This window comes from Halichondria panicea, chromosome 17 (genome assembly GCF_963675165.1).
Source record: "Halichondria panicea chromosome 17, odHalPani1.1, whole genome shotgun sequence".
Classification (NCBI taxonomy): domain Eukaryota; kingdom Metazoa; phylum Porifera; class Demospongiae; order Suberitida; family Halichondriidae; genus Halichondria; species Halichondria panicea.
The window spans coordinates 2,374,025-2,393,725 of NC_087393.1; the positions used below are offsets into that span (position 1 = coordinate 2,374,025).

Genomic DNA, 19,701 nt, shown 5'->3' on the forward strand with positions numbered 1-19,701 from the left:
AGGTACATATATATATATACATATAGGTAGCTATTATAGTCTAGAGTACAATTCAACAATACTTTTATCATGCAGGAAAATATTTCAATGGTTTATGTTCGTCCTGTTCATCTACAACACTATCATTGGACTGGCCTCAGCCTTGTTTCGTGTTCTCATCTCCGCCACGATGGGATTGTTGCTGATGTTAAGGCTGGATAGAGTCATCCTTATGAAGGGGTTCGAGCCCTTTGACATAGGTACAACATACATACAACATACATACATGCTATATTGCTTAGCTCGCAAATGTTGGGTTAATCCCATGCAATTCCAAGTATATAGTACCTACAAAATAGAGGTAAGTCGGCAAAATGATATTGCCTTGGAAAAGATATGGTTATGGGAAAGAAACATACATTGAGATTTCGGAATCCTGTTGACTTGTAGTTTTTAGTAGCCAGGCCCACATTATTTATGGCTACGTACCCACTCCTTTTCATAGGGCACAATACGTACATTGGCTTTCTCCATGTGGACCTTGCATACAACAACGCCGTGGTGCATGTATTTGTCCGCCTCATGGCAGATCTGACCACTGGCACTACGTCTAGACGATCTCCGTTTATTCCCACGCCCCCTGAAGTAACTTACGATACGGATCTTGCCTATGGCGTACAAGGTAGGTGATTTCTGTCAGTATATAAGTTGGGATTAATGTAAAGCTGTTACATAGAAAACAACACTCTTTCTCGTGAGATGAAAAAAAGAAAGACGTATGGTGTGTTCGAAACTCAAGGTTGTTTTTAGAAATTAGTCTGCTGTATAATACTAAAAATCAACGGTATTTTATATCTGCCATCCAAGGTGCCCTAGGCGATTGTAATATACTTAGTCCATTAATTTGTTTGTTTGTTGATCTATCTGTCTGTCGGTCTGTGCACCAAGCTCTTTTGGCATACTACGGTGCTTCATCATTTTCGAGCACGTTGTGAAGTTTCACTCATACATATATGTATAGATCTATCATATTTGGAATTCTACTTGAAGCTTCACATTGTGTTTTTAGAACTTGCAATGAGAGGAGAATTGTTCCTCAATATTGGTCAAAACATATACATGCCAAAATCAACCGCTTACTTAATTATCTTAATACGATCCAAATACCTAGAATGTTTTGCGAGCATCAAACATATGCGAACTTTAATCAATTTGCATAAATAAATCACAAAACCTTAATTAGTACTGCACATCGTCCTTGCCAGAACGCAATATATAGATCGCAAAGGGACAATTTTCGCAATGGTTTTTCACCCGCAAAATACTCTATAGTAATACGGTACGCAATTCGCTCACGCTCGTATATAAAGTTTGCCAGTGGCTGCCATATACATGTACAAGTATGCTTTTCTCCTGTTTCTATAGATACATCTGAGAGGCCATCTAAAGTCAGATCTCATAGAATCAGGAATCGCTGGCTGGTGGCTTACACACTCTTGCGTAATCCAAGCCTTCAACCTCTCACAGCCAGTCAGCTGCAAGACAAAGACAAGGACACTGCACAGTAATAAACACTCTATTTTGTAACATTCTGCGTAGATATATGTATATAGTCCTCGACCCCTTTAGTGGAGCTTTCTTTTCTCCTGAATATGAGTTTTTTCACCTTGTTATCTGTTTTATGAATGTATCGGTAACGAAAGTTTTAGTTTTGTTACCACGTACCTGTAATATCCATCTCATAATACCTTAGTAACATACTGACTGGATTCCTTAGTCTGCTACCAATTGCTCGATATAATTCTCAATCTGATTCTAAGGTTCTAGCATCTTCACAATATATACAACATTCTTACTTGCACTACAGGTGCTATTAAAGTAATAGTAGTATGTGGTTAAGAGTGCAATATGAGATTAATAGCACGAGTAACAAGCAATGGCACGAGACGAAGCCTAGTGCTATTATTTTATGTACCTTGCCAGTGCTTGTGGCGAGTACTATATATTAATCCCTTGTTGCAAATAAAATAAAAGATAAGGCAAACTAATGTCCCGTGCAATTACCGTATATTTCGAGGGTTTTCGTGGAAAGACCGTTGGAAATGTTTCCGCAAATTGATTTAAATCCCACTTTTAGAGCTAATCAATATTATTTAGAATAAACTTTTGAAGTGGCCATTAACTAAAATATGATTCTTCTGTCCATCTACGTAAACACTGTCACAAAGTAACACTCGCACGTGGATGAAGTATCGTAAATTACTAGTAATCAGCTAGTAAATGCTAAGCAGCGAACAATTTACGATACTTCATCCACCCTTTACCTTCATTTATTCGTTATTTATTGGGTGCCGTTTGTGTCAAAACTGCATGTTTAATGTATGTGAAAATCCACTCGCTGTATTTGGTCTCCCAATTTACTAAATCAGGCTCACAAATAATGAATGAGCATTATGGGTGTGGCATTAATAAGCGTTGAATTTAGTAAAGCGGGAGCCTGATTTAGTAAATCGGGAGACCAATACAGTGAAGTGGATTTTATAAACAGGCAGTTTTGACACGGCATGGTGTTTTGACACAAACGGCACCCCATAGTAATTGAGTCGTAAACGTGCGCCCTGCACTGTCCATCAGAGAGTGCACAAAGTTGCTAAAATCGAGGCATGTATATAATTTTTCGCTCGTGTTTTGGCGCGCCACCTCACCCAAACATGTATGGGGGATCTTAAAACCGAGGTTCAAAGGGGCCTGTGCCCCTCGCCTTTTAAGGTTTCATCACCCCTGAGACGTTATTGTGAGGGTGTACGCTACAACCTCATCATGTCCTGATATAGGTGTCGTACTGCAGTTCCAAGAGTACGCCGAAAACATTAAGAATCTCATACACCATTATGGAGGGGTTTCACTGGGTGTGGCTGGATTGGGTTACCAATGGGGAAAAAAGGGTGCAAAATGTTACAGAAATCTGTATAATTATACGTGAATCGGGTGAGGTAGCAGAGATTGAAATTTTAATGAGAATCATTCGGCAGATAAAGGTTAACTGAGAGTTAGGGTTTTGAATACCCTAGATTTGTTTGCGTTTTCACTGTTTAGCTCATTTTGCTGGTATTAAATTCTGCTAAATCCTGCTCAAGTTGTGAAACTTCATAGCGTTCTATGTACTCGCATGTGGTTTTAATGAGAGGATTCATTGCATTTTCCAATTATCTGTGAGTACAAATTTTGCGATTTTACTCTCATTCGCAGAAATAGCAGAAATTAATACTCGCGAAAATATGTAAGATAATCCGACATTGTGTATATAGTATGGCTTTTTAGCTGTATAAGTCATTCCTGGGAGTGATTAGTCGCTTCTGCACATCACTAATTGATCACTAATTTACCTTGACTGTGGCTCATGCCTATAGCCACTACACTTCCTCAGGTTTACTATACATGCAGCTAATAAACTTACTAAACATGATTTTTTAACGTATACATCCTCAAGCATGCATGTTGTATAAGCGGGTAATTTTCGTTGGTGCAAATGTTAGTATGAAACATTTGTGTCCCTCATACGTGCAATTAGATAGAATGCAATTAGCCTCTGATTGAACTCGGCAATAACGTTGTATGTGGGAGGATAATTGAGACTAATTGCTGACTGCACCATACCTGACGTACCTCCTCTGCATGGTGGAGTACAGCCTAGTGTGGTAGAATAATTTCGCAGTTTTACTTTTCGAATGATGCTCTACTATACGAAAACTCCGAAAGAACCTGCGATACGGTATACATTTAGCATGATTCTCTGCTAAAGCCTAAACACACTCTAGTGAATTACACAATGCACATGGTCACATGAGATTCATTCTACCTAATTTGGCAACATGTTGGTTATGGGTTAATGGGTTAGTCATTATTTGATCTCATAAAAGCAATACTGGCAGATACAATTATTCTTTGCTATGTCTACTTTGAACAACCCAGTAAGTTACAAGTATGAGTTCATTGATCAAGTTCCTGAAGAGTACTACTGCAAGCAGTCCAAACATGTAGCTAGGGAACCTACTATTGCAAGTTGCTGCACTGAAATTTTCTGTAAATTGTGTTTAGAAGCAGCTATCAAAGAAGAACATCCATGTCCTAGCTGTGAGAGCAAAGATATTGGCTTATTGGGTCCACATAAGAAATTCAACACCAGAATTCTCTCTCTAAAGGTTCACTGTTCCCTGAAGAGTTGTGGCTGTGAGTGGACTGACCAACTTCAACACCTCGATGCTCACCTAGACCTCAGTACTGGGGATTGTGTCTATGTCGATGTGGACTGCCCCAAAGGCTGTGAGCAAAAACTTCAGAAACGCAATGTGGACACACACATTTCCAAAGAGTGCCCAAATAGAGATCACATATGTCAGCATTGTTCTTTTAGTGCCACATTTCGTGATGTATTTCAGCATTTTGACGTTTGTCGGTACTATCCCATTGTGTGCCCCAACAGATGTGGAGCCACCTTTGAACGAGACGATCTTGAAGACCACATGAAGATGTGTAGTCAGCAAAAAATCCAGTGTGAGTTCAATTACGCTGGTTGTGAGGCTGAGTTTATACGAGACAAGCAAAGGGAGCACATGGAACAAACCACACAGAAACACCTAGCCTTGATAGCAGCTACTACTCTGAGAATCGGCCAAACCTTTGAAATTAAGCTTCAAGAGCAGCAACAAACTTACGAGCAGATGTTACAGGACAAAGATTCTGAGATTGAGGCAATTGCAAATAATATAGCCACTGGGTTAATGAATGAACAAGCCAAACAAATCAAAGCAGAGAAGCAACAAACACTAGAGCAGGCGATTCAGAACAAAGAGTCCGAGATTCTGAACAACATTGTACATTGCCAACAAAGAGAGTTTGAGCAAAAGTTTCGAACGCAGCAGCAAGCATTCAAACAGATGCATAAAGAACAGAAACAAGAAGTTGATCAGAAGCTTCAACAACAACAAAAAGCAATTGATCATGCTCTCCGAAATCTGCAACGAACACAACAGAAGTTTCAAGAGCAATACCTAATACGTGAGCAGAAACTTAGAGAACAACTGCTACAATTAGATGACAAATTAAGAAAGGAATTAGAAAATCAACAGGAAATGTTTGAGCTGAAATTTGGGGAGGTAGTTCAGGAATTTCACAAGCGACTCGAGCAAAAAGAACAAGACAAAGAGGCAGAAATCACATCCCTCAAGGAGCTTGTTAACAATTTGAACATAGCAGTGGGTATTTTGCCATGTAACATCCAGCTGAGCGATTTCAAAGCGGTGAAGGAAAGTAACGGTCACATTGAGAGTAATCCCATGTACACTCATCCTGGTGGATACAAGTTTTTTTTAAGGATACTACCAAATGGAGCTGGAAGTGGTACTGCAACTCATGTTTCAGTGCAGGTGTTTTCACTTAAAGGTGACCATGACGACACACTCACGTTTCCAGCCAAGTTTTACATCACTGTAGAGCTAATGAACCAAAATCGAGACCAAGATCATTATTCAAAAGATATTCACTGTACGGTTATTTCTGAAAAGAGAGACGGTTGGTACATAGGATGTGATGATGAATATATTGCTCTCACTGAATTAACCCACACGAAAAATGACTGTCTCAAGTTTAAAATAACAAAATTAATATAAACATAATGTGAAGTTGTACATGTGTTACTTAATTGTGCAAAACATTACTCATCTCGATAATACTTAACTGCATGGGGTAACCATTATTCAATTCCCGAACAGACTAACTATAATTTATATGCAGTACAGTATTTTATTTGGCGAATGATCTGAACTGACTTGGCATTTTGGATATAAAAGCAACATCCTACAGCACAATAACACCCATAACACACTTAGCCAGATCAAGACTTCTCCTTTTAAACGAGAGCCCTGAAAACAGAAAACACTTAAGAAACAGTGGAATAGCACAGTGGCCGCATTTCAGAAAATAGCCGCAGCTCCCTCCCTCGAATCTATAATGACTAATTTTACGGTTCTGTCTCGAGTCATTTTGCTCTAGTGCAACCACACCCAAAACGTCACCAAAACGTCATATCCGGCCGTAATAGGTAATGTGTACTGGCCGGTATATATGGAATAGTGAGTGGCCGCATTTTAAGAACAAGTTTTGTGCACTAAACACGTATATAGCTAGCAATTCGTGCCAAACCAAATGACCGGTATAGTCGAGGTGGCTGTAAATCAGATAAATTATTTACTTTAATGTAGGAAATAATAGCGTGATACATATACGTCTGCCATCATTAATTTTACACAACTTTATGACCCTAAATTCATTACATACGCATGTTAATCGGGGCCTAATAGACACATTTTTCATTAGAATAACGGGTGAAAAAAGTATATTAATTTATCAGGGCCTACGTATATCATGCCATGCTAAGTTATAATTAGGTCATTATAGACTCATTACGTACGGTAAAAATTATTGTATCCGTTTTGCCGCTGCATGTACGGATACAATAATTTTTATGAAGCTCAACGCACGGGGTGAATGCTCTATGAGCATCTTGATATAGGTCAGTTTCAACAACTTTTCGTGATCAAAGCTCTTCATACATTTTTGAGAAGTTTCCGATGATGCACAGCTTAAACCTTTCAGTTTTGCCACAAATTGCAGCTATTCGTAAAGGTATGTATTAAAAAATGCATTGGAGCACATTTTCGTGTGAAATGTAGCTATACAACTATTGCACTACCTAAAGCAACGGTGATTCAATGAACTTGCCGGATATAAATGAAACATCACACAAATGCAGTAGACTATAAATAGTGTGCACGGCATTGATCTTATAGCCACCACAAACAAATATGCTTAGCATGAGCCTATTGAATGTGTCTGATGAATCTGACAACTTGTCCAATAAGACATGCGAAGAATCAAGGTCATTATAGACTCATTACGTACGGTAAAAATTATTGTATCCGTTTTGCCGCTGCATGTACAATGAAGCTCAACGCACGGGGTGAATGCTCTATGAGCATCTTGATATAGGTCAGTTTCAACAACTTTTCGTGATCAAAGCTTTTCATACATTTTTGAGACGATGCACAGCTTAAACCTTTCAGTTTTGCCACAAATTGCAGCTATTCGTAAAGGTATGTATTAAAAAATGCATTGGAGCACATTTTCGCGTGAAATGTAGCTATACAACTATTGCACTACCTAAAGCAACGGTGATTCAACAACTTGCCGGATATAAATGAAACATCACACAAATGCAGTAGACTATATATAAGTGTGCACGGCATTGATCTTATAGCCACCACAAACAAATATGCTTAGCATGAGCCTATTGAATGTGTCTGATGAATCTGACAACTTGTCCAGGACATGCGAAGAATCAAGGTTATATGGATTGGAGTATTCTAATAGGAATTTGGAAACTGTTTTACGTTATATACTGATTGGATTCCTTGGTCTACAGCTACCAATCGCTCTAATTCTCAATGCATTTATGATATTTCTGATCCTAAAGTTCAGGCATCTTCGTAACATAACATTCTTCCTTGCACTGCAACTACTATTAATTGATTTGCTGTACACCGTTTTCAGTACACCAATCACGATTATCAGTGCTGCTTCAGGAAAATGGGTTATGGGTTTACCATTTTGCAGTCTTACTGGTTTTTTACTAACAATTGATTGGCAAATGAGGAGCATACTTATGTTCGTTATTGTTTGTGATCGCTTTTGCACAGTTTTCATGCCTTTCAAGTATCCACGAATTCGTCGAAAAGTGATCATACCGCTTAACATTAGTGCTGTACTAGTAACAGTCATTACTGCCTTGATACCTGTAGCACTAGACTGTACGGACTTTAATCGGATTGCTTGGTACTGCACACCTCAGAACGGATGTAAAAATCCTGACGCTTGTCAATTAGTCTTGATAGTACTTGGACCACTTTCCAATGTGATTGGAAGCTATGTTCCGTTAGTGATGTACATTATTATGTTCATCAAAGCTAGAAAAACACAGAATCAAATTTCAAGTGGGACTTTGGAGTCGGAAGAGTTCTTGATCAGGAAAAAAAAGGAGAGAAAAGCAAACGTAACTTTCTTGCTTTTGTTTCTCGCATTGTTTGGGGTGACGGCTGTACCATTTCTTTTCTATATCACTTCTGGTCCATTTATTGGGGAGCAAACTTTAGATGCTTATATATTGCCGAGGTATATCTTTCGACTGGTGTTCTCTCTCCTCCCAATTGTCGATCCTATTGCTATCATGAGAAACCAAGAAGTGAGGAAAGCATTGAAGCTTCTGAGAAATATGTTCAAATAACGTGCGATTATAAAGAAGAGTTGTGAACAAAATTATTATATTTTATGTAGCTATGCACAGATTGAACTTATTGACTGTATAATTATAGTTCAATTATACGTATCAAATTATTGCAATAATGTAGCTAGAAACCAGGCACATAACTCTATATAATTATAACTATACAAAATTGACACAAAAATATATTTGTAACTAAAGTGACAAAAGTTTGAGTTTATCTCATCAATCTGCCAGAATCTGACAAGCGAGACAATGGCTGTGATGTGCTTTACACCCTATACATGTGTGGGTGAATGTTTTTGAACCATAGATTGAATGATCAGAAGTGGAACCTAATACGTATATACATGCAGTGGGAAGCCCTTTTATATTGGCTACCGTGCATGAAGAAAGGCATGCACCTATATAGGTCCCGAATACATTATGCAATAGACAAAATCTTTTAAAGGCCAGCAGCTTTTATGTGCATTCCATTACATGTATACTGGTATGCATGTACGCGAATATATATAGGTACAGTTGAGCCTTGATTTTCCGAACACCTGGTGTCCCCACCTCATCCGAATGGCTGAAATATTGGGATACCCGAGCCACACCTATCAATAATTCGAGTGATCTCTTCATGCAAAATCAGCAAACGATGTCCATAGCTCTTACAAATGTAATAGTCTTGGACGTAATGCATCAGTGGACAGAACAAGGTAGCAAGCTATACTGTTAGGCTAAGCTGAAGCGTTAGCTGCTTCTGCTAATCAGCAACACAAAAATCTTTCAACACGTGGACACTTAATGCGCATGTGCGAGTGGGTGTTTGCTATGAAATATTGGCCGAATCTTTCATCTGGACAATCAGACTTTGGATGATCAAGGTTCGAATAATCGAGGCTCAACTGAAGTATCAACAAAATTATACAAGTGAAAGTTTCTGACAGTCCCAGCTGTATGCATAGGGGGTATATATAGGGCATGCACACACATGTACCTAGACAGACGCTGTGAGCACAAGGAGAGAATCGATCCAAACTTCCATCTTGTTTGCAGAACACACACACAGAAACACGATTGTCAATGGGTTTCTGTAGAATTCATGGGTGTATGTATAATAGCACAGCGCCGTGTATAAAAACATTTTTGATGCTGCATGTGGTGTCACACCAAAGACAAGATCTCCGAGCAATACCCCCCCCCCCCATTGGTATGTTGGGATCGAGATACTGCACTTTTTTTATACTGATTGAAGCACATGCATATACCTAACTCACCCTACACTCAATCATTGGACACTTCTTAGCTCCCTGCCCACAGACCACACAGTTGTGACACAAGGCTACATGGCCGCAAGGAAGGAGCTTAATGTCAGCCCCTATCTCACAGAGACAACATGTGAGGACATCTACAGAGTTCAACAGTTGTAAGGTACATGTAGCATACCAGTTGGGTTCAAAATGTGTACATGTGTATGGATCATTAAATTTATAACCATATGACAATCAATCAATATACCTTCCACAGTAGGAGCTCTCCTTGAAACGGGAGGTGTGTTGTTGTACAGATTATCAACCAACTTTGCAGCTTTGGCCTCTGACACTTGACCTGATTCGCGACTTCTGCCTACTTCATTGGTTTTTTGAGCTGAAGAAGATGTTTTGAGACTGATCCCTTGTATATCTTTCGAGAGCACTTCATTGGCGTTTTGAGATGTTTTGAGACTGGTCCCTTGCATATCTTTCGAGAGCATGCTGGCAGGGGCAGTGTGTATCTTTGGCTGGCTACGAGCCACCTAAAAATTATACATGGACTCAGTCATGCATGAAGATACATACAAACTACTGTGTAATTATTAGCCGACTATACCTTTGTGAGTTCGTTGTGGAATGGTCTCACGAGCTCCTTTAAAGCGCCATGGAATGAGTCTCTGTAACAGATGGAATAACAACACATAATTGAAGATGCTAGTCAATATAAGAGGTACACACACATCATGATACATATACCTACACAAAATGAAACACTATTAATAATCTCAGCAATAGTAATTATCGTAACTCACGATCTTCCTTTGTAAGAGGACACGAGGGCCCAAACGTCTGAAGGTAGGATCTTGCCAGGGCTCAATCCCATCAGGTTCTTGATGTGCAGGTCAGCTCCTTGCACCACGAGGAATATGCCCACCATAATGTTAGGATTCAGCAGTCCTTTGCCATGGGTCTCCTCCAGCTCCTCCTGAAGCTAAGGAAACGTGATAAAAAGTATTATTGATTTTTATATGTGGAGTGAAAGTGAAACAATCACAGCACAAATGGACAAACTAAGTGCAGCCAATTTGTATGTAATGGCCTGCGTCAAATTGATCATGTCTGACGAAGGTGTATTGTCAGTATAGTTGGGAGTTTACATGGGAGTCTACAGTAAAGTCGTTGATTTGCAGGTTGAGGGTACAGTATTTTAACAAGTTAACAACTATAGTACTTTGACCTCAAGGATCACACACTACATCCACTAGCTGTGTCAGCATACTTTCAAAATAAAGGGAGTGGCCTTGGTTGGTGCGCTCATAGTACTTCTCGCCAGGGCCAAGTGCAGAGGAGTGTTTCCGTCCCCTGCTATGGCATTAACGTCTGCACCAAAGCCGACCAGTCTTTCCACAGTTATAATGTGTCCCTCATGTACAGCAATGTGTAGGGCAGTCAGCCGGATGTTGTTCAAGATGCTCACATTACAGGTGGGCTGTTGATGGGAAACCATGACAGGTACACACACGCCAAGAATGTATGATGGATCATTTGTCATGCAAGCGTGCATACGTGTAAAATTAACATACACAATACTACATGTAGCTTGTATAGAACACGCACATGAGAAGCCAGTAGTGAAACAACGTCATAGTGGTTGTTGGCAGCTGCCACATGGAGAGGGCTGCTCCCATTGTCCTTCTTCATATTGATCAGCTCAGGATGAAACCTCAAAAGTTCCTCGGTCGCACTGGAAAAAACTCAGTATGTGTTACATATGGGTACACACACATATGTAACTATAATACGTACTGGTAAATTTCATACAGCTTTGCTGTACGTTCATTGACTAACTTCATTAAGTGACGATAATAGGTGCAATAATTACTACGTGTAAACAGTCACAACATACGCAATATTTCCCAGACCGCTAGAATCGTGAGCGACGGTAAACTGTTTCGAGTCGAGTACAGTGTGATCAGCCCCAGCCTCCAAGAGGATTCGGAGAGTGGACCTGTGATGAGAATGTACTGCTCTGTGTAGAGGTGTCCTCCCATCCACGTCCTGCATTGGTGGATAAGTGTAGTAAATACTTAAGAAGGTGGCGTAAAACGGCAGCTTTCACAATTTAGCGCCAGCAGGTTTTAAGTAGGATTGGCCACCCGTTTGCAACGTTTGAGCAATTTTGCAAAATTGCACTGATTTCCGGCTTCACTAAGAAACACATACAGTGCTCCAACCAAAGAGACTGGAACTTTTATACAGCTCTATCCGTATATATTTAAGATAAACTGGTTGATAGGGATGTATTATTATAGTATATAAGACAGATACCTTGAGTTATAGCCAGCACAGTACAACAGAAGCAAAGAACAGAGCAAAGTTAATATGTTTTGTGTGTAAAAACGCCATCTTGTTTTGACGTTTCAATGGCTTTGACACGCCCTCCATGATGTTTGATGACAGAAACAATTGTGCAGTTGCAAGGTAGGCATCACATGAGCTTTGGATGTAGCAAATAACAACAGGATGATTTATGATGTCATAAATCAGGGAAATTCATTGCTTACGTCAGCAAAAGTAGCAAAACAAGAAATTTGTGCAAGAAGGGCTGCTCTAGCAACGAAGAGACTCTTGCAGTTTCTCTAAAGGTAGGTAGATGAAAACTACACTATTATAGTACATGCTCATCAAAAATCAGACCTTAACTAGCATAAACTCAAAAGTTCTATGCCTAACATATTTACTACCACAAAACAACTAGGTACAGTATTTCTCAGTACTTACTAGTGTCTAAGACTTCCGCTGAGGCTTAAAAGTTGAGCAACATATTGTAGTTCATGCACAAAAAAATTCAGATCTTAACTCAAAGAAATAGGCTAGTTCTATGCCTAACATATTTTCGTCAGTGCTCTTCTTCAGGAAGCCATCTTGTAGTGATGATGTAATATGATGTAACAGGAGGTGGTCCAAGAGAAGCGCCAATACTTTATCTTTCAATACCTGTACTCATATTGAACAAAACACTTATACTTTTAAAGATATGAGCTGAAATGTGAAAAATAAAAAGTTCCAGTCTCTTTGGTTGGAGCACTGTACATGGCAAGTATGTGACTTCCCATGCATAGTGAAAATCAGGCAATTAAAACTAATTAAATCATACTCATTAGTACGTAATACCTGAAAATTTAGGTTTGCCTCTGGATGTGACAGCAGAACCAGCAGCACATCGTCGTGTCCTTGCGAAGCAGCCAGAGTGATTGAACTGGCTCCCCTCCCATTCTCTGCATTCACGTTCGCCCCAGCATCCAGCAAGAGTTTGGCAGCAGCACCATTGTTACTGTATGAGGAACAGCATATACGTGTGCACTAGATCGAGAGCATCTAGCTTTTCTAAGATTGATCAATAATTATAAGATGATATGAGTTTCATTTTCACTGCTTAATTGATGATCTATATACATGCATGTACATTATTATGTATTTAAGCGTGGACTTTATAACAATCAGCTAATTTATGGCCGGGACAGAACTCACCAGAAAGCACTGACATGGAGTGGCATATCACCATCATTATCCTACATGTACATGATATAACGGTGTCCGTGAATAACATTGTGTTAACAAGTACAGTAACAGTAACACGCATGGCACTTGTAAGCTAGTATCAACTTTAAATCTAATTACGTTTCAGTCAGTACGGTATGTTAGGCAAAATAAATACCTCAGATTCCAAGTTTGATTTATGTTTTAGAAGCAATTCCACCATTGGCTTGAACCCCTCAATGATGGCTGTGTGCATGAGACGCTTCCCTTCTGCATTCACTACGTCAATCTGATAAAGATTTAAAATAATTATTATGTTAATAACACAATTTTTATATGTGCACAAGAATGTGCTCCGTACACAAATGTGCTCCGTACACATGTAACATACCGTATAGCAGGTAATTCGTGGGCAAAATATTCGTGGTTTTCGTGGTTGAAGCTCTGACCACGAATACTTTACACGAAACCTGCAGTCCACAAAGTGACTAAATATTGCTCAACCATGAATGTTTTGCCCCCCCCCCCGAAAATTACCCGCTACACATGTATACTGTAATTAATTAGTAGACGTACGTGCATGAACATAATGAAACGCAGTATTAGGAAACTATGGTTGTGCTGAAAACAACACTTACTCAATATAATCGCCACTGCATGCTGGCTCGACATTTCTAAATATCCAACCTTCATGTCACATGTACTGTTTAGTTACCATTTCTGGGTGCTTCTCAAGTGCACTATTCACAGTTTTCACATCTCCAAAAGCGACAGCTATCATCAGTGCTTCTGGATCTGCAATCCCGGCGTCTAGAGAGATTCGAACAGCTAACATTGCATCTAGACCCAGTCTGATATTGTCTGTTGAGCAAAGCAGAAAATAATTGAGATTAAGTAAGCATGAAATTGTTCAAAAGACACTGAAGAGCTACAATTGCTGTATGAGGATATGATGCACACGTACATGGCAGACAGACAGACATATACTGGTCTTAACTACTACTCCTTTGTGGGAGGGGAGAACATGCGTTAAGTTGAGCATAAGGGAATGGATAAAATCATTCCTGGCTATACATAATACACGTATATGTATAATACATGCATGCACAATCATGCATGTATGTAAAGTACTAGCTACAATATGATATTATCCTATGGATACTGAAGATTATCACGAGTCTGTGCCAGTAACTGCACGAGTGCCTGCAAGGTACAAGTGACAGTTACTAGGCACAGACGAGTGATAATCATCAGTATCCATGAGATAATGCATTTATTGCTTAGCAACCAAAATGCAGGTTGAATCTGCGCCAACCAGAAGGATGCGTAGCAACAAAATTGACAGTTGAAGACGAGTTTAAGAGAAAGAAAACGACTAAAAGACAAAGAAATAAGATTCTAGAACACCAGGAGAGCTTGCAGAAGGCTACTAAAAGATTTTGTATAGAACAGACAAGAAAAAAAGACAAAAAAACATTGACAACCAGCAACCCATTTTACTAAGTCTTGGTGATGAGTCGCTTCCTGTGTGACTTGAATGTAAAACGCTGATGTCAGCACTACAATATATAATTATAAGCCACATACATGTATACATTTTACATATGTACATGTACCTGCAGTGTATTCTGGAGGGGTTTCCCCTGGTGCTGGTACAATAGTTTCCGGGCTGAGGATCCACCTTTGACCTTTGATGATGACCTTTACATTGCCATTTGGTAGAATGTGAACTACTTGTCCAAGCTGACCGAGACACTGCAAGAGATTGTGGGAGAGGGCTGTTGGAATAGTGCACTTAATACATGTACATGATGGCAAGCAATGCAAAAAATCAAGGTAGAGGAATCACCTAAAAGATAAAGTATGGTTAGGTCCAATTGTAGCAAGGGTACAAGTCTCTTAGTCTGAGTCTTACAATGTACATGTTTTCAACGATAAATGCATGTATATACATGCACATAATTATACTGTTTCTCATACCAATGCCATGTCATTGTTCCAGCCTGCTCCTATCTGCTGCAGTGAGTGCACTTTGGCCAAATCATCGATCACCCTCACGGTCTGCCCGTACTTAAACAAAAAGCCGTCCACCTGTGGAAAGGTAACCCATTAGATAAAGATCAATACAGTATGAGAAGCAAAACCATTCAATGATCATTACCCAGCAAACACTATAGCAACGCTGGAAGTTGTGAGAAGCATAGTGATATTATTATACCCAAGAACTCACAAAATAGTACACAGTAGTAGTACTCACCTTAGTGAGCGTGCCTAGATTGAGCTGGAAGATTCTGTTGTTGGAGTAGCGGACGACAGCTGATGATCTATTATCGTGGATGGCGTGTACCACACACAGCCGACCTATGTACTGGGGTATAGGAGTAACAACAAATGTAGCTACTAGTAGATAACGTTTGACTGTCTACATAACTAGAGCACTAAAGTGCAAACCCTTGGCTGGTGACATGATTATAAAGAAACCAGTAGAGTGATATATTACATTTAGTCAACTCAGGAGCAATAAACTAAACCAGACTAGAGGCATGCTGTGAGAACAGAGTTTTAGTGGTACATGAGGCATGCACAGTGGACTAGGATCACAACAAAGATGCCTGGACTCCTGGGATCCTGGAGTCAGCTAACAGAGCAACAAACAAGTCACAATTCTAGCTTTCTATTGTAGTGACCCTTTTCCACTGTCAGCTGTAAATACGGAGGGTACCTCGAATAAAGGCCGCGTGTAGTTAGCTAGCTAGCTGCCAATGTGGAAGTTCAAGCTTCTTAGTTTATGCTCGCTTTTATTCGACAACAAAGCTCTGACATCGAAATCTACTATTGTTAAAACTAATAACTTATTGTGTGAAGGCTATCCATGCTATAAACCCAGTGCTGTGGCAGCCAGGTGAGCAGACCCTGAAATTACAAACAGACAAACAAACAGACAAACCAAACGACTACTATACCTGTGGCCGCCCACGCGCTCCTCGGGTAATAATGTCATACATATCTTTATACATGTATATCGGACAGCAGCACAAAGTGATTAGCTGAATTGTCGAAGATTTTGACTACAATTAATGTACATCAAATCATCAAGTGACAACCAATGCCAAATAGAAGCTAGGTAGCCTCTCACCTCAGCCATTCCATCAATCCAGCCACCATGATCCTGCTGCGCTATCTTGAAGAGGTCAGGGTCCAGCTCCACACGAGCAGAGTCCCCCGCTGACAGAAGGCCACAATCATCCTCTTGGGAGGCCCCTTTTGTGTGCGTGTTAGGGATTAGAGGGATAGTGAGAGATACATGTGCAATGTATGTATGCGTAATAATGAAAACATGTCAGCTCAAAACAGTACGTAACTAGTGCAAACACAAAAACTGTCCAATATGGTGTAATGAACCGGTAACCAGGTTAGAATTGTTAGTGTCAGTGCTGACGACAAGACATGAAACTCACCTAAAACCGGAAGATGGCTGGGATAGTAAACGCCACCAGCTGCAGCGGTCGAGCACTTCAGATCAACCTATTTATAGTCACAGGAAGAGAGTTACCTAATAATGGTACACTATATTCTGGTGTGCATGTGCATGTACATATTACCTTTCCCTTGTGAGACATTCTGTAGACGTTAGAAACTTGGGCATCTCTCCACTTGACCTGAGCCACACTTCTCTATAGTGGAAGCAGTGGGAGGGGTCAAGTGATTACTGCAATGTTGCACAGTCATGCAATCTGACATGTACATGTCACTGGGACTACAACAACAACGTAACAGAAACATTTGGAAAGCAAAATTGGGCAGGCTACGTATTATACTTGTATACGTAACTGTGACAGTTAAAAAACACTCACCCCATTCTCTCCCTCCCAGCCCTCTATCTTGATGACCTTCCCAATGGAACCCACTCCACCTGGTTTCCAAACATAATACATATATAGGAGTTCATTATAAAACATGCACAAGCAGAGCAAATCATGAAACACCAATTGCAAGCTACAATAACTGAAAGCACCACAGGTGCTGATGCCTCGGTGGAGGTGCCAAAGCTACATAACATAAAGCTACTAATAGCTAGCTTTTATACACACATCGATTATAATTATCATGATGAACATTTCTGCATAAGAATCACAGGGAAACTCAAAGAGTGGGTAATGATCGACCATTATTGTTGTTAAAAACGATCGATGCCAAAAGTTTGAGTCTATGGCTGTAAGTCAGCAGAGCTTTGCAGCTCTCTTCTCACTCTTGCAGCTACCAATACATGTAGCTAGCGTTCTAGTGCAGGGCTAACTACTAAGTAGAGTAGCAACACTCGATGAACAAATTTTGCTACGAACTCTTCTGAAAAGGCTGCAATGGCATTCCAAGTAATCAAAACTAGGCATAACTCGAGAACGAAGCTTTATTTTGCAAATCCACAAATACCAAGCCAAGAAAACATGACTAGAAGCCTATAGAAACTCTTACTGGCACTTCATAGATCCTTGAGCAGCTAAAACAGTCTACACACACACACACACACACACAGATACACAAACACACTACCGTATACCTCGCTTGTGCATGCGCACCGAGGCATAAAAACAAGTAATCGAGAATTCTAGTGTACATACATCGTACAGTGTTTGAGTCATAATTATTAATCACTCTAGACGTCTATACTGAAAGCACTTGCTCAAGATCACAATACTGAAAGCAATCCCAAATGGCTCATGAGTACACATTGTACGTATACATACTCACCGTCTTGATCTTTCCACTGCCAGTCGCACCCTCTCACAACCTCAGCCCCAGGAAACACCCCCCGGGCTATAAATCGAGGGCAGTTGTATCGAGGGGGCACTCTAACGCTGAGGATAAGAGAGGTGTGGTTATAATGACATTAATTTAGAGCTGTATAGAATTTTGTACTCAGTTGCCAAAATATCGATGTTAATAGGAGTAGGAATAGAGTACGTCAAATAAAAATCGTCCAATTGAGCTTCACGCTCGAGAACCAACTACAAAAAGAACTTTAATGTTGTAAATCTAACCATACTATTGGATAGGCTTTCATTCGTAGGGAGCTAATGGTTACAGCCTCTCAAATTAAATGTACAGAGATAGAGCAATACTTTAAGTTCTTATACATGTATATATAAGTCTTAGTTTAAGTGTATGTACATACATAAATACCCAGCAATATAAACTATAATTATATTCATAAGTATGTCTTACATGTACAGTATAATAATAATTATTGGTATATGGGGCACGTGATGTAAGTGTAACACAAACAGTTTCTATGAAAACACAATGAATAGACTTTGCAACACATGTTACATGTGTACAATATGTACCGAGAACATTTGTATCTCGTGCCTAACTTTAGTCATAATAATTGACATATAACTATTTACAGTTAAATATACAATGCACCGAGGACATTTACAACAAACAACTATCCAAGACACACACACACGTCAGAAATATTTCAATAATTCCTAGTTTCACAGTAGTTGAGGGAGAAACTTGTTTTAATAGAAAACGCTTCCGCTGGTTTATTTTCAACTGACCGTTTTCTGGATGCTGGCACATCTCGTCTGTTGAACTTGTGCTCGACGCTGTGTCTGTCAGCGTTGTAACAAGGAGTGCAGAGATGATAATCCACACACTGGGTGCAGCTCCACAGGATGCCTCTCACACTCTTCTCCCCACACCAGGTGCACTCCACGTGGAGGTGCTGGATACCTGCATGTGTGTGTGTGGGGATAACCAAAGCAGCTAGTACATGCATGCAAAACAGATGACCTATACCCCTAACAGTTTATCATATAATTGTGTACATACACTGCTCAAGATTTCTACAAGCTAAACCATACAGCGCTTTATTTTCGAGCAGTAAACATTTCGCAGTTTTCGCGGATTGACCTTGAACCTCGAATTTTAAGTCCCTGAAAATTTAAGTCCTCTCTACTGTAGGGGTGTGGTCATTTGAACCGTTTAGTTAGAGCAATCTGTGAAATATTAGCTCCTCGAAAATAAAGTGCTACATGTACGTATACGGTACATTCGAGTAGGGCTTCTTCAGTCATGTGACAGCAGTAAGGTACAAGCACTTTCATAAGACTTATTGCTTTTAATACGAGCACCATGCATTTGTACTTTACAAATCGGTATTGATCTGATCAACACAATATTAATAATGAAACCAAAAGTACGGCTGCTTGCAACAACATCAATGTACTATAGATCTACTCCCTCGACCTCAAATTGTGTACCTGTGGGAGCACTGTCCAGTACCCTCAGGTCATATTTTCCAGCTACACCACAGCGACACCGACACCTTTTGCCCGAGTCCCATTGCACAACCACTGGTCTCCCTCCGTCCTTAGGCTCCTCCATTGCCACCACCGTTCCAACATGACCCTCAACAACTCCTCCGTCAACATCTCCCCACTCCCAGTGCGGGCCACGCACCACACGAAGACCGATCTGCAGAGACTCCATGAGAAGAAAAGAAGATGAAACAGGCGATCGAGAAAACCTGAGCTACAGCTATATAGTTAGCTGAGCTCAGCTAAAGCGAATCTGAGCGAATGTACGGGGATTTCCAAGTAT

General features: G+C 40.0%; 4 protein-coding genes across 7 annotated transcripts in view; 3 read left to right on the plus strand and 1 right to left on the minus strand.

Moving 5' to 3' along the window:
• LOC135351082 (receptor for retinol uptake STRA6-like) overlaps positions 1-1,731 on the plus strand; it is a 56,124-nt gene extending 54,393 nt beyond the window's left edge. For 2 of the 4 annotated variants that reach the window (XM_064549998.1, XM_064549997.1), the window contains exons 16-19: positions 76-239; positions 485-661; positions 716-778; positions 1,405-1,731. In XM_064549998.1, coding sequence (XP_064406068.1) covers positions 76-239; positions 485-661; positions 716-778; positions 1,405-1,547 — 547 coding nt within the window. In that variant the 3' untranslated portion in view covers positions 1,548-1,731. The remainder of the gene's footprint in view (positions 1-75; positions 240-484; positions 662-715; positions 779-1,404) is intronic. The other 2 variants (XM_064550000.1, XM_064550002.1) reach the window with 2 other exon arrangements.
• Positions 1,732-3,836: 2,105 nt separating this feature from the next.
• LOC135351085 (TNF receptor-associated factor 3-like) lies at positions 3,837-5,699 on the plus strand. The gene has a single exon (XM_064550010.1). The coding sequence runs from the start codon at positions 3,930-3,932 to the stop codon at positions 5,646-5,648; it is 1,719 nt and encodes a 572-aa protein (XP_064406080.1). The 5' UTR covers positions 3,837-3,929; the 3' UTR covers positions 5,649-5,699.
• A 938-nt stretch (positions 5,700-6,637) lies between these two features.
• LOC135351087 (histamine H2 receptor-like) lies at positions 6,638-8,339 on the plus strand. Its single transcript, XM_064550013.1, has one exon. The coding sequence runs from the start codon at positions 7,310-7,312 to the stop codon at positions 8,315-8,317; it is 1,008 nt and encodes a 335-aa protein (XP_064406083.1). The 5' UTR covers positions 6,638-7,309; the 3' UTR covers positions 8,318-8,339.
• Positions 8,340-8,378: 39 nt separating this feature from the next.
• LOC135351081 (E3 ubiquitin-protein ligase MIB2-like) lies at positions 8,379-19,693 on the minus strand. The gene is made up of 23 exons (XM_064549993.1): positions 19,362-19,693; positions 18,657-18,831; positions 17,845-17,951; positions 16,950-17,008; positions 16,698-16,769; positions 16,554-16,620; positions 16,232-16,356; positions 15,353-15,463; positions 15,076-15,186; positions 14,712-14,850; positions 13,811-13,956; positions 13,274-13,384; positions 13,087-13,127; positions 12,730-12,889; positions 11,462-11,613; positions 11,173-11,299; positions 10,835-11,044; positions 10,368-10,546; positions 10,172-10,232; positions 9,821-10,097; positions 9,580-9,710; positions 9,300-9,393; positions 8,379-8,592 (listed from the first exon to the last, which is right to left on the minus strand). Exons 1-23 carry the CDS (start codon positions 19,588-19,590, stop codon positions 8,540-8,542), a joined length of 2,937 nt encoding a protein of 978 aa, XP_064406063.1. The 5' UTR covers positions 19,591-19,693; the 3' UTR covers positions 8,379-8,539.
• Between the last annotated feature and the right edge of the window lie 8 nt (positions 19,694-19,701).